Here is a 24,597-nt window from a genome sequence, read left to right as displayed (position 1 = left end):
ATAACCTTAAGCTCCAGGGCTCGGACATCTGCAGGCTGTGCCACGAGTCTCCCGAGACTCCGATGCACATTATCTGCTTCTGCCCTGCTCTGATGCACAAACGTAGCGTCCACCTAGGGAGACACATCATTTATCCGGAGGATGTTACTTCAATTCCAGTCAAGAAGGTGCTGCTGTATCTGGCGGCCACAGGATTTGATAAGGAAGTGTGAAGTGGAGGCAAACACAATAGAACGGAGACGGTCGCAGTGATTCAGGGATAGTAAGGACCTGTATAGCCCCAAAGAAGAAAGAAGAAGAAGAAGCCTATGTCACTCTCCAGGTCTTTGACTATACCCATGCAAAAAATCAGGTCAATCCGTTGCTCTGTTGCGACGTGATTGAAGGAAAAAACCAACAAACCAATAAACCAACAAACAAACACACTTTCGCATTTATAATAAGGGTACTGATGTCATTATTGTCATCGGCTTTCTAGCCATAATCGTGTGTTAAATGATTGAAGGACAAACCATCAAACAAGCACTGTCGCATTTAAAAAAATACCTATATATATAAAGTAGGGATTGACAATAATTTATCATTAGCAGTTAATTTTGTCGAATCGGGGCAAGCGGGCCGCTGCGGAACCGTTATGATATAATTCACGACGTCTAGTCGCTCAATATACTCCGCATGGACGCATCGACGGACGGACGGACGGATGGGAGACGTTAACGATGGACCGATGGCATCGTAAAGTTTATGGAGTCGTACCGTATTATAGCCAAGTTTACGCAACGCCATATCCTGGGTTGAAAGTTGAAACAATATGTTTAATTTTGTCATTTAAGAGGGCGCAATTCGGTGCTTTCTTCATACAAACGTAGGAGGGTAATTACTACATTATTTGATATTGTATGCTCAAAACTAAGTATTATATCGGTTTGTCAAACCATTATCTAAGTTTATTGATATATAAAACATTGAAAAAAAATATTGATTTTAAAGTTACGAGCCTCGAAATATTCCTATTTTAACACTAAATTTATGACAACTTTGGGCGTAAATAAATAAGATTAGGAGTATGAAAATTCTAAAATAATTTAACATTAGGCATAGTTTATATATTTATTAGTTGAAATATCTTTACTTTGCAAACATACATTTAGTATCTTTTTCTCAAAAATACTTTTCCTAAACCCTTTTCGCGCGCTTGATTTTGGTGAAAATCATCGTACCTCTCACTTTTCTCATACAATGTCAGGTGAAAAGCAAACAAGTTACCCACGTGCGCCGTCAATTTCGGTCGAGCGTACTGTGTCACCTGAAGCGTTAAGCGTTATCAGAAATAGGTCAAGATGGCTGATGGTTGATTTTGGTTTGGAAGATGATCACTCTTTTCTCTCGGAGTAAATTACTCGTAAAGTAATTTACTCCGAGAGAAAAGAGAAAGAAAGGAGCTATGCACTGATTAAACTGAATATGAACTAAAAGTTTCAAATTTTGTAGACTATCAATATTTTATTATTCTTTCTACACAATTTATTATAAACTAGCGACCCGCCCCGTCTTCGCACGGGCAGCTTATTGCAATTTACATATCTCCAATTTTTAAAAAATAGCCTATTATTCAGGAATAGCTAATTTAGCTTTCTATAACTGGTGAAAGAATTTTCAAAATCGATTCATTAGCACCAGAGATTACAACCTATAAACAAACTTAAAAACTTTACCTCTTTATCGCTTTATCGCTAATTTTCTTATAAAAATATTTTATTTTTACAAAAATTTTAAATAACTTCTAACTTTAGCTTTTTGATAGTCTGAGTGGTGACCTTTCTCATGCCATTCGTGAGTCGTAACACCTGACTCAATAGCCGGGGTCAGAGATCAGCTCATAAAGGCATTTATAGAGCAAAGGTTGGCGGATTGACGTGGGAGGAAGTGCTCAGGAACGATTCGCTGCGTACCAAAGCGGACCGGCTGGCGGCAGTTTATCTCGATTATTATATTTTCTCCCGCGACTTCGTGCGCGTGGAATTTATTTTATTTTTATTTTTTATTTTATTTATTAGGAACACACACAATACATTAATTTAACACAAACTACGACACTTATAGACAAACACAGGCTGACAAATGTATCTATAAAATGTGTACACAGCATTTGCAAAATATCTAGACAAATAAAAAGAACTTAACTAACTACTTAACTTAACAATTAATAATTAAGTTACTCAGGAGATGAACCCACCCTAAAATGATAAGAGCTTTTTTTTGAATGCAGTAGCTGAGTCATGAAATATGTCGATGCCGTATCTTTTTTGATATTTCGTTAAATTTTGCACATATACGCATAATTGGGGCTTGATTTCCTAGATGAGATTTGGTGAAAGGTATATGGAAGATTTTTGGGGATATAAAACTGCGGGAGTGTCTAGTGGAATTAGATTTTTTTTAAGATCCCTTGGGAACTCTTTGATTTCCCGGGATGAAATTTAGCTTATGCCACCCTCCAGGTCTTTATCTATACCCATGCAAGCAAAAAATCACGTTAATCCGTTGCACCGTTGCGACGTGATTGAAGGACAAACCAACAAACAAACACACTTTCGCATTTATACTAAGGGTAGGTACTGATTGTATGATTTTAGGGTTCCGTACCTCAAAATGAAAAACGGAACCCTTATAGGATCACTTTGTTGTCGGTCTGTCAAGAAACCTACAGGGTACTTCCCGTTGACCTAGAATCATGAAATTTGGCAGGTAGGTAGGTAGGTCTTATAGCAGATATTAGAGGAAAAATCTGAAAACCGTGAATTTGTGGTTACATCACAAAAAAGAGTGTTTGGAACAAATACCTAATTAGTATTTTCAACTTATAAAGTAAGATTACTATACCAAGTGGGGTATCATATGAAAGGGCTTTACATTCTAAAACAGATTTTTATTTATTTTTATGCATAATACTTCTTGATTTATCGTGCCAAATTTCGAAAAAATATAGACTGTATGTACGGAACGATCGGTGCGCGAGTCTGACTCGCACTTGCCCGTTTAATTTTTCACTCAATGAGCGTTTCCGGTCTTTTAGCGTAACATATTATCTATCTTTTGGTCAAGTCTGAATGGATGAAGATATATTACTAACTACTGGACGCTTTAAACATAGCTGTGGTAGCCTAGTGGTTAGGACGTCCGCCTTCCAATCGGAGGTCGGGGGTTCGATCTCGGGCACGCACCTCTAACTTTTCGGAGTTATGTGCGTTTTTAAGTAATTAAAACTTGCTTTATCGGTGAAGGAAAACATCGTGAGGAAACCTGCATGCCTGAGAGTTCTCCATAATGTTCTCAAAGGTGTGTGAAGTCTGCCAATCCGCACTTGGCCAGCGTGGTAGACTATGGCCAAAACACTTCTCACTCTTGAGAGGAGACCCGTGCTCTGTAGTGAGCCGGCGATGGGTTGATCATTAAAGTGCTATTTTTAGTATTGCTTAAAAAACTAACCTTGTAGCGTGAATATTAAACCTAAGTTCGGTGTAAAAAGTACAGTTTCCGCTGTTAACCACAAATATTACTTTTTGTAGTACATTTAGATTGATTCGACGGTTTTCCTCGAAATAAAGAGACTGATGATATTCTTGGAATAGTTTTTATGACGTCTCTATGTACAAATGTACTTTTAGAAATAAGCATGAGAGCGGGGGCACACGAAAAGGTGACTGACTGACTGACTGATTGATAGATCAGTCAGTCAGTCAGTCGCCTTTTACATAACATACAGTTCAAACGACAGGACGGATCCAAGCTGAAATTTGGCATGCAGATAGCTATTATGACGTAAACATCCGCTAAGAAAGGATTTTTTAAAATTCAACCCCTAAGGGGGTGAAATAGGAGCTCGAAATTTGTGTAGTCCATGCGGACAAAGTCGCGGGCCTGATGATGGAGATAGAAGGTGGATACTGGAACTCCCTAATGGCAAGATGTTAAAATATAGGTAGCAATGCATACTTTATAGTCTATGTCCCTTTTCAACAAACCTGACCATAGATTAATAGAAGATACCAAAAACGTAGTTATTATAATATACTCTTGTCAAAAACCTTAATAAAATGTTGTAACAGTAGTTTGATTATTTTGGGAAATAAATGTAATGCAGATGTGATACGAGTTTCTCTTACATTAATACAAGATTACCTTACTTGACGAACTCCCTGGCGCAGTGGTGAGCGCTGTGGTCTTAATAGTGGGAGGTCCCGGGTTCGATTCCTGGCAGGGGTTTGGAATTTTATAATTTCTAAATTTCTGGTTTGGTCTGGTGGGAGGCTTCGGCCGTGGCTAGTTACCACCCTACCGGTAAAGCCGTGCCGCCAAGCGATTTAGCGTTCCGGTACGATGCCGTGTAGAAACCAAAGGGGTATGGGTTTAATAAAAACTGCCATACCCCTTCCAGGTTAGCCCGCTATCATCTTAGACTGAATCATCACTTACCACCAGGTGAGATTGCAGTCAAGGGCTAACTTGTATCTGAATAAAAAAATAAAAAAAATAAAAACTTCTACCTACTTGTAACTTATTTCGACTGAAATTTTATGTTAGACTAGCTGAGCCCGCGACTTCGTCCGCGTGGATTTAGGTTTTTAAAAAAACCCGTGGGAATTCTTTGATTTTCTGGGATAAAAAGTAACCTATGTCACTTTCCAGGTATTTATCTAAGCCCATGCAAAAAATCACCGCAATCCGTTGCGACGTGATTAAAGGACAAACCATCAAACAAACATACTTTCGCATTTATAATAAGGTACTGATTCTTAATTACGATTGCGACGGGTAGTTAAGTCTTATGCGAGTAGGTACTTAAATAAAAAATTCACCCTAAATTTTTAAAAACTTGTGCATTATATCTATCTACTAATTAAGAGTGAATTCATAATGTCCATGACTATTTATAGGTACACAGCAAGTTTTCGAAATAAATCGAGAACTTTAATTAATTAAAAAAGAAATCGAAAAAAGATATTAAAGTTCACCTTGTTTTTTTATTGCATAACTTCTTAATAACCCCTACTTTCAATTTTGGTAGCGCTTTCGTTTTCTCAAAATCCATGATGTATTCATTCATTTCACAATCTCTCAAGGTAGGTTCCTTTTATAGGCACTCAAAAAGTATTTTTGGAAATATATATACGTCATAATAAAACTGTCTGCATATCAAACAGCCCGAGCTGTTCAAAAGTTTGAGCAGTGCGTTGATCAGTCAGTCATTCGCCTTTCCCTTTTATATATTTAGATAAGAATTCTCTGGAACAAAACCATTGTTGGTGTGAAACTTAATAAAATCAATTTAGTACTCTACAAGATGTTAGATGAGTGATCCCATTTTACACTACTCGTACGTACTACTTACGTTGTGATGATGTGGGCGGGCGGGAGTGTGCGCAGGCGCAGGGCGGGCGGCACAGGAAGTGACGCACCGCGCCGAGCGGAACTAGCTGACACGTTGCACTTCTGCTTTTAGATTGTTTCGTTTTATTGTTTGTACTTTGCTAAGCGAAGAAATGTGATAACTGATAGCCTAGTGGTAAGGAGAAGTTAGGACGTCCGCCTCTTAATCGGAGGTCGGGGGTTCCATCCCGGGCATGTACCTCAATTTTTCGGAGTTAATATAGCGTACTATCGACTTTTAGAAAAAGATAGCGGTTTTCTAGAGCATTGTGTCTGTATGTCGTTGAGACCGACAAAACGTCACATAGGTATGAGTGACAGAGACAACGCTCTACAAAGCTGAAATCTCATTCTAAAGGTCGATGTACATTATTTACTGCGGCGTGCCTACTGTAATTAAATATTACTTGCTTTAATGGTGAAGAAAAACATCGCGAGGAAACCTCACTACAGAGCAGGGTCTCCTCTCAGTATGAGAAGGAGTTGGCCATAGTCCACCACGCTGGCCAAGTGCGGATTGGTGGAAGAACTATCAGGCATGCAGGTTTTCTCACGATGTCTTCCTTCATCGTTAAAGCAAGTGATATTTAATTTCTTAAAACGCACATAACTCCGAAAAGTTAGAATTGCGTTCCCGGGATTGATCCCCCGACCTCCCGAATAGGAGGCGGATGTCTTAACCACTAGGCTACCACGACTTTTTTAATATTCAAACTAACTGATGCCCGCGACTTCGTCCTCGTGGATTTAGGTTTTTAAAAATCCCGTAGGAACGCTTTGATTTTAATACGCGGGATAAAAAGTAGCCTATGTCTCTCTCCAGGTCTTTAACTATACCCATGAAAAAAATCCCGTCAATCCGTTGCACCGTTGCGACGTGATTAAAGGACAAACCAGCAAACAAACACACTTTCGCATTTATATTTATAATTATTATAAGTATTGATATGGATACTGATAGAGATTAACTGGCTATTAATTCTGGCCGTATGTGGATATCGGGTAGGTACACAAGGCACATAAGAGTTATCAAGTTTATTAGAGGCGCAAAAATCCTTAACGGAGCCCCTGGCCCGCCGCGCGCCGCCCGCGTCCAATCAGGTGCGAAGAGCATCGGTGCGTTTGGCCATTTCTATATATACGCGGCCGGGCTTTCCGTTTATAGACTAACCGAAATAGCCGACGGGTTGTGTAGCTATTGCTGTATGGGGCGAAGTGTAGACGAGCTAAAAGTGTCCGCGGCTCAATCTGTCAGCCCGTGTAGCCATGCGCCATGCGGGCCTAGCTATGGGCATGTCTGCCATGGATGCGGACGAGAATAATATTGAGGAGATGGTGGACAAACTACTTTTTATCATATTTACTAGTATAATGAATATGCCTTCTTCAACGTCGATATCAGATGTTTAATTCAATACACTCGTAAATACTTATGAGGTAACTCATTGAAACACCATGTAATACTTCTTTAACACATTTATGCTCATTGAAACACATGAAACACTTCTTTTACATCTTTATCACCACTTACAACAATACTTCACACTTTTTGAGATTACCTCCCAGCTCTAAAGCTCCAAACGAATTAATTTTATAAAACGCCATTTATGCCGACCAAATGTCACGTTTCTTTTTTTCATTCATTCCACAGAAAAATGCAAAGTGTATGGCCATTGGTCTGAATCGAAAACAACCCACCCATAACAGCCTCTTTGAAATTTCATCCAATGAGATTATTCCTAAATCTTAATGGAGTTGTAAAAAGTATGTGATTTGACTCGAACGATAAATTATTATTTGAAAATCATGACACTAGCTTATGACTTTCTACGCGTGGATTTAGGTTTTTAATAATCCCATGGGAACTCTTTATTTTTCCGGGATAAAATGAAGCCTATGTCAATCTCCAGGTCTTTTACTATACCCATGCAAAATCACGTCGATCCGTTGCTCTGTTGCGACGGGATTGAAGGACAAACCAACAAACCAATAAACCACCAAACAAACACACTTTCAAATTTATAATATGGGTAGTGAAATATGGGTAGTAATAGCGAGTAGCGACTCGCATCTGCCAGTAGGGCGATTGTCTAAAACCTGCATCAATCATTATTACAATCTCAATTGTTCTGTTTGGCTGAATTTGTGCGACTCTTGTTGCATTGTTGCATTGTAGCCAATAGTGAGCGAGCGTTAACCAATCAGAGATGATTGCGATCGTGATATTGTAGCTGTCATTCTCCCGCAATCGCGCAGCTGAACACCGCATACCTTCGAATCACACGAGTGTCCAGTGAACAGTGAACAGTGAACAGTGAACAGTGAACAGGGATGCGTGTGGTACACCGCGTTAACACGAAGAGCCATCAATCCACTCGCAGGCGGCGTGCTTGGCACGGGCACGGACGTAAAACATGCGCGATTCTATCCCGCTGCATACTCGTTGTGTAATAGATTTGCTCTTGACTCCATATTGCAATCACGCCGGCTATATGTTGAGATATATCATAACATGCATCCACATTCCACAGCTAAAATGTTTGACTGACTTTTTTTTTTTTTTTGATACGGGGTTATGTTATATACTCTTACCGAAACCCCACTAGGCCAGTATTAAAGCCAAAACCCGAAAGTAATTAGTAACTTGATGAAATTGTAGGGGGTTTTTAAAGAAGGTGAAATAACTTACCGTGTGATTTTGCAGCGTTCTGGGGTGTACGGAAAGGGTTGAAAAGGGGTGAAACGGGTTTTTTGTCAATAACATTGCCCTTCAACCCTCTCCGTACACCCCAGAACGCTGCAAAATCACACGGTAAGTTATTTCACCTTCTTTAAAAACCCCCTACAATTTCATCAAGTTACTAATTACTTTCGGGTTTTGGCTTTAATGACTGGCCTACACGGTGGACCACGCATCGCCTGGTATCTTTTTTTTTTTTTTTTTTTTTTTTTTTTAGGAGGAGGAAAAATCCCTAATGGACTTCTGTCTATCGACAGGGTGTGTCCGACTCGCACGGACTAAAAAGACCTCCCCCTCTGCGAGATCAGCACGGAACCGTGTAACATTACTTCGTGCTGACCCTCTGGTTGCTCTCTCTCCTTTTTTTCTTGTTTTTCTCTATCCTCCCTTCTCAACATTATGGCTCTCAGCATCTGACCGTATCTGTGCCACTCATTTTCGCTTGACACCATACGGGCTACCAGATTTTGGGCGTTGACACTGTCGCTTGCTCCCTGTGCTGCTTCTCTAAGATCCGCGCACGCGGGACACTCAAAAATCGCGTGTCTCGGGGTGTCTTCCTCTCCGCAAAAGTAGCAATTTTCAGTAGGCGCTTTCCCTATTGCGAAGAGGTAGGTGCATCGCCTGGTATCTGGAACCTTTTTTTTTCTCGTGAGGAAAATCCATCATGGATACCACCGGCCACGGGGGAGCACAGTGGTTATGTCGGACTCCTACCGACTAAACACCTCACGAAGTTCCAGCCCACCGCTAACGACGGAGCACAAGGGACCAACAACACCTCGTTACCTCCGCCAGCAGATGTTTGCCTGCTGCGGCAACTCGCCCTTCCTCGCCCTCTGGTACCCCTCTTGCCCTGCGCTACTAGACGCTCAATAGAGTCACTCTCACGTCGGGAGACGGGTCCGAAGGACTTTAGTTTGCGAATCCGAAAGTGATGCAGTTAGTTAAACTGAACCACAAATAAATGCAAGTATGCATTCTGCAAGTGTGTCGGGTTGTCGGTCGGCGGTCGGCGGTCGGCGGTCGGCGAGGTGGCAGCGTGCCAATTAGGTGGCGGGCGGCTGCGGCGCCGGCCCTCGGGACATCTCTGCGATTGACCTCCGCGCCGCTGACTCATCGCTAATGATTAACATCTCTTTCATTTGATCGGCACAACGGCACAAGTAGATCCAGGCCTGAGATAGATGGCCTTTTTATTCGCCGTCTAGCGTTGTTAATCACCCACGTGGAAGCTTTCAAGTTGATGGCTGAGATTCAAATAACGCCTCAATAGCGCAACGGTCAAAGGAGCGGAGTGAAATCCGAAAGGTCGGCGGTTCAAACTCCATCCGTTGCACCCTTGTCGTACCTACTCCTAGCACAAGCTTTACGGCTTCCGAGGGGACTACGCGACCGTAAAACGGTCACAGTCATACCTCTAACTAGAGGAAACCTTCTGGAAAAGTACTTTTACATCTGTAACAATGCGAACAACACATGGTGTCGGTGTGCACGAGGCAATGCAGCCGTTTTCCAAGTATGTAAGTACCTACTTTGTCAAAACATTTGTACGTCAGGGTTTCCTGACTGGATATGTTAGCTTAGCTCTCTATTGTAAATACCTTGTCTTCCCGTGTTCATGCAAATAAATTATTTAATTTCATTTCATATGCTACTTGCACAGTGCGTGGGGCCGAGGCGACCCACCGTCTGCCGCAAGCGCGTCGCGCCGGCGTCGCGCCACGGCGCATCGCGGCCAAGGCGACACCGCCACGCAGCGGTGCATCTCATCTTACCTACGACCACATATCTGTGTCACACGTCACTTATTATCTTCGGGCTTTCTTCCACGACTTCAATACTATTCGAGTGGTGTTTTATATGTGGTGAATTTGTTCAGGATAGCCGCGGTTATCCGGCCGCGATGAGAAGGTCGCGCGTCGGCAACGGCTCGCGTGTTACGCGACCGCGTACGACTAGCGGACCACACATTTACTTTACATATACACGACTACAAAGTGACCACGTCAGACGATTCTGTGTCTTAGTTAAATTAATAATTGTTCTCTTTACTAATAAATTACTTATAAAGTTATAACGTGTAATACAGTTCACTATTTTATTGGACGCCGAGAAATCCCTCAACAATACGTGCCGGGCACTTGGCTCCACTAGAATTTTTAATCCTGGAATATAGTTCCGGCCGATTTCACCAACATAAAATAAGTCTTATCCGCGAATAAATTTCATATTTTGGCAGGTTCTCAGTACAAAAACTGTCATTACGCCCAATTTATTCCTCGATTGATGCCCGCGACTTCGTCCGCGTGGAGTTAGGTTTCTAAAAATCCCGTGGGAACTCTTTGATTTTCCGGGATAAAAAGTGGCCTATGTCACTCTCCAGTTCTTTGATTATACCCATGCAAAACACGTAAACGTAAACATGAAAATGACACTTATTCCCACCATCGGTATAAATAACAAGATATGGTCAACCGAACAAAATTATTCACGGTTTTGGAACCAAATAAATCAGGGCCACCTCTTAGATACTAATGAACGACCCGTTTGAAATCCAGGTGTCACTGAGGTTGCATTGGTGCTAAAGCACCACAGAGTCGGCGTCATTTTGTTTGTTCAAATAAGTCAATGATTTCCACCGAATAAATTGTAGGTACGACGTAATATTATTCATTATTACGTGATCGAGAATTTCCTTCCGCCTCTTTAAAAAATAAGTTTTTGTCCTTTGTTATTTGTATTGACGCGGACAATGACTTGATGAATAACATTATTGAACTGGTAGGTATTATAAACTGAAAATGCTTCGTCACGTTTATATGAATTTTTGTTCGTAATGTTTTTACCCCTAATCCACCGACAAAATAACTCTATTCAGAACCTAACCCAACTTTTTAAAAGTTGACGGTTTTTTAATGCTTGATTACTTCTCGTCGAAAATTCTTCGTCAGTGCTTGAAGACCAAAGTCTTCGAACATTGCGTGTTACCAGTGATGACATATGGATCCGATACATGGAAATAAATGGAATATTATAATAGCAATAGGGGAATTCCTATACACTTTAATTGTTTCATTTATTGTACCTATACGTACCTACAATGTACTTTGGCGCTACAAACTGCCAAATAACTCGACTACAATTAACTACAACGAAATTAACATTTGTCGTTAATTACACAATTTACTGCCTTTCTCTGAAGAGAAAGAAACTATTATGAACGAATAAAAATAACGTTTATTTGTTGTAGGCCTATTTTCCAACCTACTTTGAAATGTCAAGGTTGTCTATTTGTAGCGGTTCGGAAAGCTGATTCTGGCAAAATATTCCGTAAGATTTTCGTTGGTCGTTTTTAGGCTTCCGTCCCTCAAAAGGAAAAACGAAACCCTTATAGGATCACTTTGTTGTCTGTCGGTCTGTCAAGAAACCTACAGGGTACTTCCCGTTGACCTAGAATCATGAAATTTGGTAGGTAGGTAGATCTCATAGCAGACATTCGGGGAAAAATCTGAAAACCGTGAATTTGTGGTTACATCACACAAATAAAATTGTCACAAAAAAAATTGTGGTCATGAACAAATATTGCTATTTTCAACTTTCGAAGTAAGATAACTATATCAAGTGGGGTATCATATGAAAGGGCTTCACTTGTGCATTCTAAAACAGATTTTTATTTATTTTTATGCATAATAGTTTTTGATTTATCGTGCAAAAAGTCGAAAAAATACGACTGTAGTACGGAACTCTCTTTGCGCGAGCCTGACTCGCACTTGACCGGTTTTTATTTCTTGTTGAAGGTCGTAGTCCTGGTGAGATTTCGGGCTCGAAATGATTTAAGTCAAGTACACAGCAGCCTATCGTGACCAGCCAGTTTCGAGTTGTGTACAATTTACACAAAAACATTTAGATGTTGGTACGACTAAGGCCGCACACCCGCACTACCCCCGCCCTTATCCGATGCGAGCGACGTGCGGCTATGCGGAGCATCCCCCCGCCTCATACCCCGATTGCCATCTCAACCTGTCGCGGACTAGGTATATACCTATTGGTAAATAAATAAAGATACCATGAGCTCAAAATAAACTTTAGCCTTGATTGGTACATGTTTATTTTGGTGCTCATTGCGTTTAAATGTAAAGCTATTGATTTTCCTTCCTGTACTAAAATAACTAGTACTCTGCATAATCATGTTCTTTTGTAAGCGAGGAATGATGGAGTGAATTCCGGCCGGTATCTCGAGGACTGTCTCTATCTACGAGTATGGCAACAGATGTCAATTTCGCTAGTTTCCTTCTTAGACACTTTCAACATTTAGCTACCTTATGCAGATCTTAGCTTCCGCAACCAAGAGACACCGTTCTATAATTATGATCTACCTATACTACGTTAGTTTTAATATACGCAAAAACCGAAATACGTGTCGAATATTTTTACATAAGGAATACATATTATACAAAATTTCAAAAATACTTAATGAAAACTTACGAAGCTATAAGCTTGTTGTGTTGAGTCGTTGTTTTATTTTATTTTATTTTATTCGTTTTTTGCAATCAACAACGATATATACAATATAATTTTACATAATAACAGACTGAAAATAAGGCCAAATAGGATTACAATTTTTTACAGATTACTTAAATAGATATTAATTATAAATATATAACAGTACGTTTGATAATTTAAACAAGCTTTACAATAATATAATAATATGAAAATATAAAAGTCAATTAACTAGTAAAAATACATAGTTGTCCCGCAAAAACATGGTCACCCCAAGCGAGCGACTATGAGCGAACGGGACAGCTTTGCGTCGATCGTGCGCCCTCCCGCTCGCGCGAGTCGAATCAGCTGGTGCATGCGGTCATTCAACTGGGTGATCAAAATTGCAGGATTTTAAATTTTTGGTCAAAATATAACCCGTTTTAAAAATGATTGCAATAGACTCTGTTACTGATTCTGAACAAACTACTTTCAGGTTTTGCATATACTAAAACTAACGCTGTATATTCTATCCTTTAATTGCTTGGAATGCCTCTAGCTTCTGCTTTGTTACGTCATGATCCCAGCGATTGTGATGTCCAATAGTGACGCTCTATGCGACATTGGAAAGTTGGAAAGGTGACAGCTTGCTGTGGCACAATCTGCCATACCTCATACAATACCTCATAGCGGAGTGCGAGACAAGGGGTTATTATCTCTGGTCGTAGCGCTGTGTTCGTAAGAGATCTCGAAGCCTTCCAATATGCGCTGAGGGTGGGCACCGGGCACCGAGGGGGTTTTCGTAGGTCTTTTCCATTTCCGATGTCTTTCCCAGGACGTCGAGTATCTTAAGGTGAAAGATACGGTCATTTGTAACTAATACGACAAAGTAGGCTTATAACATTCAAATTGAGCCCCTATCTAAATCTAATCTTCACAGGCTTATTTAAAAAATCTTTACTTGAAAGTGTTCAGTTTAAGAAATTAGTCAAAATAATGAGCTTGACGTGAGCTACTCACAAATTAGTCATTATTTTGACTAATTTCTTAAACTGGACACTTTCAAGTAATGATTTTTATATAAACCTGTGAAGATGATATTGCTAGGGGCGTTTGAATGTCATAAGTCTACTTTGTCGCATTAGTTTACAAATTGTAAAGCAGACCCCATGATGATGATCTTTGGGATGTTTAGGTACCCGTCAACAAAAAAAGTCAGCCGTGTTATAATTAATTATCTTCCCCACTAATCGATACTTGTTCTTTCTCGTGATGTGAACACAATGTGAGCCAACGATGACCGCGTTCGCAAAAACGCATGCAAATGTTTTAAAAAACTGCCTATGATGTTAGGAAAAATCCCACAAATACATGTTTCGATATATCTAGTGAAATATTCCGCTGCGTACACTCAGACTTCGTGGTAATCATCGATATAAATGACAAGATATGGTCAAGCGAACAAAATTTTTCACGGTTTAGAAACCAAATAAATCAGCGCCACCTCTTAGATACTAATGAACGACCCGTTTGTAATCCAGACGTCACTGAGGTTGCATTGGTGCTATAGCACCAATGAGTCGGTGCCATTTTGTTTGTTCAATAACCCTGTCCATACGAAGTAATATATAAGTCAATGGTGGTAATGGAAGATTTGCATTTGTCGGAGTTATCGGCGCGCGCGCATTTTACCTTTTATAACGCAACTAGCTTATGCTCGAGACTTCATCCGCGTGGACTACACAAACAAACCCCTATTTCACCCCCTTAGGGGTTGAGTTTTCCAAAATCCTTTTTTAGCGGATGCCTACGTCACAATAGCTATCTGCATGCCAAATTTCAGCCCGATCCGTCTAGAAACGTGTAGAAACCAAAAGGGCATGGGTTTAATAAAAACTGTCATACCCCTTCCAAGTTAGCCCGCTTCCATCTTAGACTGCAACATCACTTACCACCAGGTGAAATTGCAGTCAAGGGCTAACTTGTATCTGAATTTAAAAAAACATATCATTTCTAGATTTCCATTTATGTATCTGTTTATCGAAGGAGGCATTGCAAGGGTTCCCACAGGAGTGTACATCGGCGGAGATAAGGCAAAGTCACCCAGCTGAGTGGCGGTGGTTGATAAGCGGGCGGAAGGGCGACAACCTCGCCGGAAGCGTTATCAGACTGACATGACAGCTGCGTTTCGGCGCGCCTGTGTTGCTACTCGCTCGTAGTGGCCGCTTCATGAATGGGAGCTTTCAGTTGTACCGCGCGACCTAACCCACACGCGTAAACATCAGATACGAGGACATGCTATACTATATCTGTATTTGTAGGGTTCCGTACCTGAAGAGTGCCAACCCTATTACTAAACCTTCACTGTCCGTCCGTCGGTCTGTTAGCGAGCTGTACCTATCTCGTGAAGCGTGTAATAGGTAGAAAGCTAATATTTTCACAGAATTTGTATTTCTATTGTCGCTGTAAAATCAAACATCAAATAATAAATTTTTTTAAATGTCTGCCATGAAAAAACAAAGTGTTATTTCTTGTACGACGCGATGGTAGGGAACCCTTCGTGTTGGTAGGGAACCCTTCGTGTGTGAGTCCTACTCACACTTATAATCGTTTTTTTTAAAATTCAACTCTCAGCGATGCCTCGCCACTTTTAACTTATCATAATACAGGGTGTAACAAGAACGCTGGCGAAAACGAAGACAGGTGACAGTACCTACTGATGATTACTTATATGATACTACAAAGAAAAACGCGAAAAAAAAACAGAAAAATCCTATCATTTTGTAAAAGTTTACTATATAATGCAAATAAAACATCTGACGCTAGAAGTCAACGAACGTTGCGTAAGTAGGCCACTCGGAGTCAATGCTGCCTCGTAGATGGGCCATTGACCCGAGTTTTGCACGCTATACATTGCGGGTTTGAAAAATACTAAAACTACAAAATGAGGCAAATGGTTATTGGTATTGGATTGTGTTTAGGTAGTACAATAATAGCGCTATATTGGGTATTTTCCTACTTTTGAATTTGATAATTTTTTTTACTTTATTATAAACTAGGATAAAAATAATGACGTACGCTAAAAAAATATTAAAATCCAACAAAGTTTTACCAAGTTACAGTCATTTTAATTTTGGAGTGGGAGGGTCTTCCATACCTTACTCGCAAAACGAAAATTTGTATGAAACCACACGAAGCTACTATGGCATTAGTAAGGTGTGACGTCAAAATGCTATATCGCTATCTCTGTCTAATCAGAAATATTTAAATGCTAATAACTTTTGTTATTTGATCGATTTAATTAATTTTTCAGTTTACGTCATTATTTTTATCCTAGTTAATAATAAAGTAATAAAAAAATTGGACTCAAATACCCAATTGTCGCTAGCGTTCAGCTGCGCGATTGCGGGAGATTGACAGCTACAAGGTCACGATCGCAATCACCTCTGATTGCTTGTTGCTCGCTCACTATTGGCTACAATGCATTGTTGCAACGAGAATCGCGCAAATTCAGCCAATCAGAACAATTGAGATTGTAATAATGATTGATGCAGGTTTTAGGCAATCGCCCTACAGGTTACACCCTGTAATTAGATGTAACTTCCTCTGTCAATGCGATAAAAATATAAATAAGATATCCACATGGTGGATGGCTGGCGGATTATTTTCGTAGTGCTTGTCGCAACCAGAAATAGCGCGCGGAGTCGCACGCGGAAATCTATTGGTTTGGTGTATTTCAGTGTATCGTACAAATAGCCTCGCCGTGACAGGCAGAGACGCGGGCCGGGCTATTTTCACCCGCGCCAAAACTATTTATTACTTTTTAATTCGAGTTTTATAGTTTTAACTAGCTAATACCCACGACTTCGTACGTGTGGATTTAGATGTTTACAAATCCCGTGGGAACTCTTTGATTTCCCGGAATACCCATGCAAAAAATCACGTTGCGACGTGATTAAAGACAAACCAACAAATCAATAAACCAACAAACCAACTACCAACACACTTTCACATTTATAATATGGGTACTGATTGACTTTAGATTTTAGAATAGTGCATTTGACAATCATTTTACGCAGTGATGTAGCAGACATGGCCTAGAACAGGGATTTTAACGTTTTAACTGTCTATATAGGGACGTAGAATGGGGGTGCCATTGGTTTGGTGTATTTCAGTGTATTGCAGAAATAGCCCTGCACTGACAGGCCGACATGCGGAGCGGACTATTTTCACCCGTTCAAACTATTTATTAGTTTTTATTCGAGTTTTATAGTTTTAATTGACTTTAGATTTTAGAATAGTGCATTTTTTTTTTGTTTATTTGAAAGTAATCAACAGCGTACTTCATCATCATCATCATCATGATCAACCCATCACCGGCTCACTACAGAGCACGGGTCTCCTCTCAGAGTGAGAAGGGTTTTGGCCATAGTCTACCACGCTGGCTATGTGCGGATTGGTAGACTTCACACACCTTTGAGAACATTATGGAGAACTCTCAGGCATGCAGGTTTCCTCACGATGTTTTCCTTCACCGTTAAAGCAAGTGATATTTAATTAATTAAAACGCACATAACTCCGAAAAGTTAAAGGTTCGTGCCCGGGATCGAACCCCCGACCTCCGATTAGAAGGCGGACGTCCTAACCACTAGGCTAGCACAGCGAACTTACATAATTATTATTTAAATCTTAAGATTGTTTTTACAGAAGGCCACAAGAGATTACTTAAAATTATAATGAAAACTATTTTAACAGAATAGACTTAGAATAAATGTAAAATATACAATAATTACAACGGTGCGTGTGTGTTTGTGTGTGTGTTCGTGGTGTGCGTGTGGCGTGTGTGTACCTAAGTGGGATTTGACAATCATTTTACGCGGCGAGGTAGCAGCAGACATATCCAAGAACAGGGATTTTAACGTTTTAGTTCTGTCTATATGTATAGGGATGTAGAATGGGGAAATTTATTGATTCTGTATTTCGATTTACTAAAAATATTTTTTTTTCCAGGTAATTCAAATGGAACAACGTATAGACAACAGCAATATACTTCTGATGAAGGTAACTACCATCTTAATGATACTTAAGTACCAATTTATAGTAATAATATTATAATAACTAACTGTAATGTTTAGTTTTTTTTTAAAGTTTATATATTGGATTCATTGAGGTTCTTATCAATCCCGTAGGAACTTTTTTTTGGGATATAAAGCAGGTTATCTCCCCAGCTCTATCTCTGTCGTAGTTCTCCAGGTCTTTAACTAAGTAAATCCATGCACAAAATCACGCCAATCCGTTGCTTGATTGAAAGACAATCCAATGAACCAACAACCCAACAAACTAACACACTTTCGCCTTTATAATATTGGTAGAGATTTTCGCCTGATAGGACTATCATAAAAACATATGATTTATTGACAATTTACATAATATATTTAACATACAAACCTGTTACCGTAAAAATCATACATATCTATACATATTTAAATTGAGTACCTAAAATATTTTGTTTCCATATTTCATCGATAACTGTTCAAAACTTACAAAAAACGTTATCATCCCAATATTTATTATAACGATGAACACGCGTGATATATATCAATGACAATATTATGGTAAGTGATCGCTAAATTATATCGTAATTAAAAAACCGGCCAAAGCGTGGCGGGCCACGCGCAGTGTAGGGTTCCGTAGTCACAATTCAATCACAAATACAAAAGATACAATAAAACTATAAATCTCATAATATCTACGTACAATAATTAACCTCGAAAAACAGGAACCCTACTTAGCCATGATAGTTTTCCTTTAAAATTGATTATAATATATACTACTGCTGTGAATTTTTTCACGTTCCTATATACTACCATTTGGCTGAAGGGGGAGGGGGGGGGGGGGGGGGGGGCGGGGGGGGGGGCTTGACTATAATAAAAATTAGCACTTTAAAACATCTTATTTTACAAACGGATCTAGAAATCGAAAAATGATAGACGAGCGAAAAAAATTTCATGTAAACTTCATGTTCATGTAAATGCAGATGTTACAAAAACAAAAATCGTTCAGCCAAATTCTGTCTATATCTGCCTAGCAGGCAATATTAATTTATGGTATAACTATTTGTACAAAGTTTTGTTAATTCTGATAGTTGTATGGGTCGAATCACCTAAATATACCTATAAAAGGAAAAGGTAACTGACTGACTGACTGATCTATCAACGCACAGCTCGAACTACTCGACGGATCGGGCTGAAATTTGGCATGCAGATAGCTATTATGACGTAGGCATCCGCTACGAAAGGATTTTTGAAAATTCAGCCCCTAAGGGGGTAAAATAGGGATTTGATTGTGCAGTCCACGCGGACGAAGTCGCGAGCATAAGCTAGCCTAATATAAAGTTATTTGCGGTTTAAACAACATGATTATCCCCATTTGACGTAATAAACTGTGATAGCGGATTCTATTTCAGGAACGAGTACTTCCTCAAACGATAAGCCGCAAGCCCCGACTCGCACTTGACCAGATTACAGTTTTAACTAATACACTGTTTATTGCGATAATGGGTTATAAATAGTCCAGTACTTGGAGATAAGTGCTTGTTTCTACTACTCTGTTCTGTTTTTAGTTCAAGTTGAGTCGACGTCGAAAGTAGTCCTTTTCCTTTTGCCTTGGATTCATTTGTGAGTTTATTAATAGTTTTATTTTAATTACTTACTTATCTATATCTAAATATATAAAAGGAAAAGGTGACTGACTGACTGACTGATCTGTCAACGCACAGCTCAAACTACTGGATTGATCGGGCTGAAATTTGGCATGCAGATAGCTATTATGACATAAACATCCACTAAGAAAGGATTTTTGAAAATACAACCCCTAAGGCGGTAAAATAGGGGTTTGAAATTTGTCTAGTCCACGCGGACAAAGTCGCAGGCATAAGCTAGTTCTGCTATATTTTTGTAATATGACACTCTAGAGTCTAGTCTAGTTGCATTTTGTGGTCTAGTATTGCCCGCGACTTCGTCCGCGTGGATTTACATTTTTCAAAATCCCGCGGGAACTCTTTGTTTTTCCGGGATAAAAAGTAGTCTATGTGTTAATCCAGGGTATAATCTATCTCCATTCCAAATTCACATCTAAATCCGTTCAGCCGTTTTTGCGTGATTGAGTAACAAACATCCAAACATCCACACTTTCACATTTATAATATTATTAGGATTTCGTACCTAATATTTCAAAAATGAGTATATTCTTGAATTAAAATCAATCAAAAAATGACGAGAAACTTTTCATTTAACACATTCATGCTGTTTCAAACTTCAAAAACATAACTCAGTAAAAGTTTCCAAAACATTATTCTGGTCTGGATTCGAACCAAACCATACATGATTAAATCGTGCAACACATAAACAAAAAGGGCCCGAAATAGCCCCCTTGTATAACCACCGCCGAGAATAACCCACGAGTGGGAAAGTATCGAACATGTTATTTTTAGAGTTTGCCGGCGCAGCACTTGTTTGAGCCTTTGTTGGGCAGAAATAACCCATCAACCTCCCCGCAGATGGACGGGCTCCGTGGAGCGAGGGAGGCGAACAGGTTGTCGCGATCTGTTTTTAGTTGCCTTTTCTATTTCCAAGCTGGATGCTGGATGCATTTGTTTTGTTTGACTCTCTGCGTTGTCTGACTTTAGATTCTGATTGAATACGAAATTAAGCTGAATTTTTATTTAAAGCACAACGCAAAACACGGTGTTTTTTATATATATATCTGCAATCTCACTGTGACATAGTAGTTGCCGAATGGACGGACCGTTGGTGGTTCAGTGTGATTTCTTTTGTTTGAAAGCTTGATTCCACGAAAAGTTTTATCGTGAGACCTTGCAATGCTCTATTGAAGTTTGTATGGACGTCTACAGGTTAGGTCATCTTAGGTTTATTTAAATCATTTCTTTGATTTTTGCGAATAAATATTGAAAATGTTTCAAAAGTATGAGGTCTACGATGGCAAAATGTTAATTTAATACCTATTTGTAATGACATGAATATTTATATGTTCCCGCGATGCCCTGTGCCAATATATCATTACTTGGACACGGATGCTTATCTTGGTTTGTTAATTATGAATGGAAATGTTCATACGTTGCTATTTTTATTTTGCACGATAACAATCGATCGCCTTATCTAAAGCTTACGTTGGGTTTTCCCAACTGCTTAACATAATTAGTAATTTCGTGTGATGAGTAATAATAATTTTTAAATCTTATATTTATGTACAATCTATACAATTATTTTAATGTACTAAATATAGCTCTAAACTTAGATATAACTATAGATAATAATTAGATACTTACTTAGTTTAAAATAAAATAACAAATTATAATTATATACCTATCTAACGCATGCTTTTGTGAAAATACAAAAGATTGTATACAAAATTATAATTAATATTGTATCAAAACAAATAATATGTTCTTTATGAAAAACAAAATATACATAATAATATTATGTATGTTTAAACCAAAACTATTTTTTTAAATAAAATTCTACAAAGGACGGTTTGGAAACGTAGGCTCAGACTAACCTAATGAACTATTGTCGCAGTCGACCTAACTACCAACTCCTAACACGCTTAGTACAACGGGAAAGGTGTAAAATTGATCTTTTAACGCTATAAAAATATCTTAAAGAAGCAAATAAGTATCCACAATTTATTTTATTGGCAACTGAAAGATAATTTGAAGAGGGCAAAAAACGTGTCGACTGTTGACAGTTTATTAGTTGTAACTTGTATCCAGAATTAGTTCCAGCTATAAATACGCCGCGGGAATGCGTGCATCTGTTTATAACGCCGCAGTCGAAGCGGGGGAGATGTTCGCCTGCCCCTCTGGTACCGAACCTGTCCCTGTGCGCACAGGTTCACAAAAACTGTCTTGAGGGTTGCACTTGACACTCGTAAACATTGCACTTTTTGTGAAACCAACATCATTGACTAAGCTGCTAATAGGTTTCTTGTGATCAGTGATTTTTTGTCTAAACATGTCAAGCTTTTTTGGCTAAATAAAATATTCTTCATCATCCTGGACCGCCTTTACAGTTATAAACAGAAGGATACCTACTCATGTGACAGAACTGTGAAACAGTAGGGCGATTGTCTAAACCCTGCATCAATCATTATTACAATCTCAATTGTTCTGATTGGCTGAATTTGTGCTATTCTTGTTGCAACAATGCATTGTAGCCAATAGTGAGCGAGCGTCAACCAATCAGAGGTGATCGTGACATTGTAGCTGTTATTCTACGGTAATCGCTGCCGACTCGATCATTTTTTTCCTTTTATATATATAGATGACGGCAGAGCTTGTGACGTTGTAAATTTTGAACTACTAATTAGGTTTCGCTTTTAATAAAAAAATCTATTTTGTTCAAAGTATGTTGGTGCCACCTAGCATCAAGGTGCAGAACTACGCGTGGGTCGATGTTCAGAGTTCATTCGAGCCACAATAGATGGCGTTTGCTTCGTTGTCAATGGTCGTAAAAATAAAACAAAATAATTAAATAAAACCATAATATCATTTGTTTATTGTTAAGTCATTAACAAAACGGTTCTTATAATATATCCTTAGGTTCCGCAAATATTCAAAAATGAATTGGCTTCATGATCAAACTAAATGAGAGCGACCACACTCGGGTTGCGTCTGGCAACACCGATAGGTGAGATTTAGAATTTTCCTGGAGTCAACATGTGAAGACGAATTTTTTTTCGTTCCAGGAAAATCTCATTCTTTTTCGCCCATGGCTTCGCCTGGGAAAATACAATAGTCATAAATTTTAGTCATCCTAACGTATTTTCAATGTTTCATCAGTTATGGTGAGTGAAAAATCAAGTAATGTGGATTCGACAAAATGGCGGTTTGGTTAGAGAAAATCCTAATCTCATGATTTCTTTCAGTTCCAGTTATTTTAACTTCCCAAATAAATGAGGATAATGGGTTGTGGGTGGACTTCTGAAAACCATTGGTGGCTAGGAGTTCAATAGGTGAGTTGTGTTTGATCGGGAAAATTCCACGTGTCGAAATTTTCACACAGCACAAATTATAATCTTGTTTTTCTTTGTTACAGGGATTACGTTTTTACGTTTACGTTTTACGTTTAGCTTCAGTTTTACGTTTTAGTTTTCCGTTTGCGTTTTCGGTTTTCGTATTTATTTCTTTTGCACATTCACGTTGACAACTTAATTGCTATGGATAAGACTTGGTGAAAATCTTTGTAATGAAACATTTCGGTTGTGAAGAATCAAATAAATTGAGTTTTGGATCTTGGCCGATGCCGTCCAGCTACCTTGCAGTCTTCGCACCTACAAGTAAGCAAATGTTTGTATCCTGCAACAGCTTAGTGAACCTTCTTAGTGTATGTGTACAGTAAGAACCCTGTCTTTACTACTGAGCTTTTATTTTGAAACAATTTTATGAATTTTACTGTGTCATTGTCTATTCCATGCCAATGGCATCTTAAATTTAAAACATAGATCTTATGTACTATCTACCTAAGTCATTCTAATGTATCTAAATTAAGTCTTGGCATTAAGCTAGAATAACTAAGCATTATTAGCCATCATTCTGTATTAAGCGACCCCGGTAAAAGTTACATTAAAAACAATTTTGCCTAACATCTAGCAAATTTCATTTATAACACCTCATATGCATTACAAGGGAGTCGACGGCTAGCTTCTATTCTTTACTAGGTAGATAGATCAAGTAAAGTAAATTAAAATTATTTTTTTTTCCTCTAATCTTTGTAAGGTGGTAGATTATTCCGTATCCGGGTATATTTCTATTCCGCCCAATTTATCACCCTTACAAATGGCGCCCAACGTGGGGCTCTAGCTGTGATTTTTGCAGTGGAGAAATTTCAGGCTTATTTTGGTTCCAAGCCAGTCACAATTATCACAGACCATGCATCCCTAAAGTGGTTCTTAAATTTAGAAAATCCCTCAGGACGACTCGCCAGATGGGGTTGTAGATTATCACAGTATAATTTTGTTATCGAACATAGGAAGGGTTGTGATAATGTAGTTCCGGATACCTTGTCGAGACTCATACACGTAGATGTAGTTGGGGATCGTAATGATAACTCTAGTCAACAAGTTTTGGTAGATGACTGGTATGACAAAACATTTAATGGCTGTAAAATCAATCCAGCAAATTTTCCGAATTTTTGTATTTTGAACGATAAACTATATCGTTACAGTAAATGTAAATACCAGCTTCTCAGTGAGTTCGACTGGAAAGAGGTAGTCCACAAGAACGACATCCTTAGAATTATGCAACAAAACCATGCAGATGCAACTGCAGGTCATTTTGGTGTGTTCAAAACTCATCGCAGATTATCCCTCAGATATTTTTGGCGTGGTATGTATAAGGACGTGGTTGAGTACGTTAAGAATTGTGATACTTGCTCTGCGTATAAACACACGACATCAGCCACTCCAGGTCTGCTTGGGAAGCCTAAAGTCTGCGAGAGACCTTTTCAGGTCATTTCGGCTGATTTAGTCGGACCTTTGCCTAGGTCTAAATCAGGATTTACATTTCTTTTTGTGGTGACGTGTTGTTTTCGAAATATACAATGTTGTTTCCGTTACGGCGTGCCACAGGTGCCGCTGTTGTTAAAGCGCTAGAGAATTTTGTATTTTTGAACCATAGTGTTCCAGAGACTGTGATTGTGGACAATGGGTCCCAATTTACAGGATCTGAATTCCGTAATCTCATTAAGCGTTATAATATTCCGAAATTACACTACACACCACTGTACACTCCGCAAGTTAACCTTGTTGAGAGGTACAATAAGGTTGTTATGACTGCTGTAGCCGCTTTTGTGAAAGATAACCACAGGTCCTGGGACGAAAACCTGTACAAGGTCCAGTTCGCCATAAACAGTGCGGTTAATGAATCC

The 24,597-nt window shown here is 39.1% G+C and overlaps 1 protein-coding gene across 1 annotated transcript in view; it reads left to right on the top strand.

Moving 5' to 3' along the window:
* Positions 1-24,597, top strand: part of HDAC4 (histone deacetylase 4) — a 116,565-nt gene that overhangs the window by 36,708 nt on the left and 55,260 nt on the right. Inside the window, exon 3 of the mRNA XM_069503524.1 lies at positions 17,663-17,713. Coding sequence (XP_069359625.1) covers positions 17,663-17,713 — 51 coding nt within the window. The remainder of the gene's footprint in view (positions 1-17,662; positions 17,714-24,597) is intronic.

Source organism: Maniola hyperantus, chromosome 15 (genome assembly GCF_902806685.2).
Source record: "Maniola hyperantus chromosome 15, iAphHyp1.2, whole genome shotgun sequence".
In the NCBI taxonomy this organism is placed as follows: Eukaryota; Metazoa; Arthropoda; class Insecta; order Lepidoptera; family Nymphalidae; genus Maniola; species Maniola hyperantus.
This window is presented reverse-complemented; position numbering and strand designations above follow the sequence as displayed.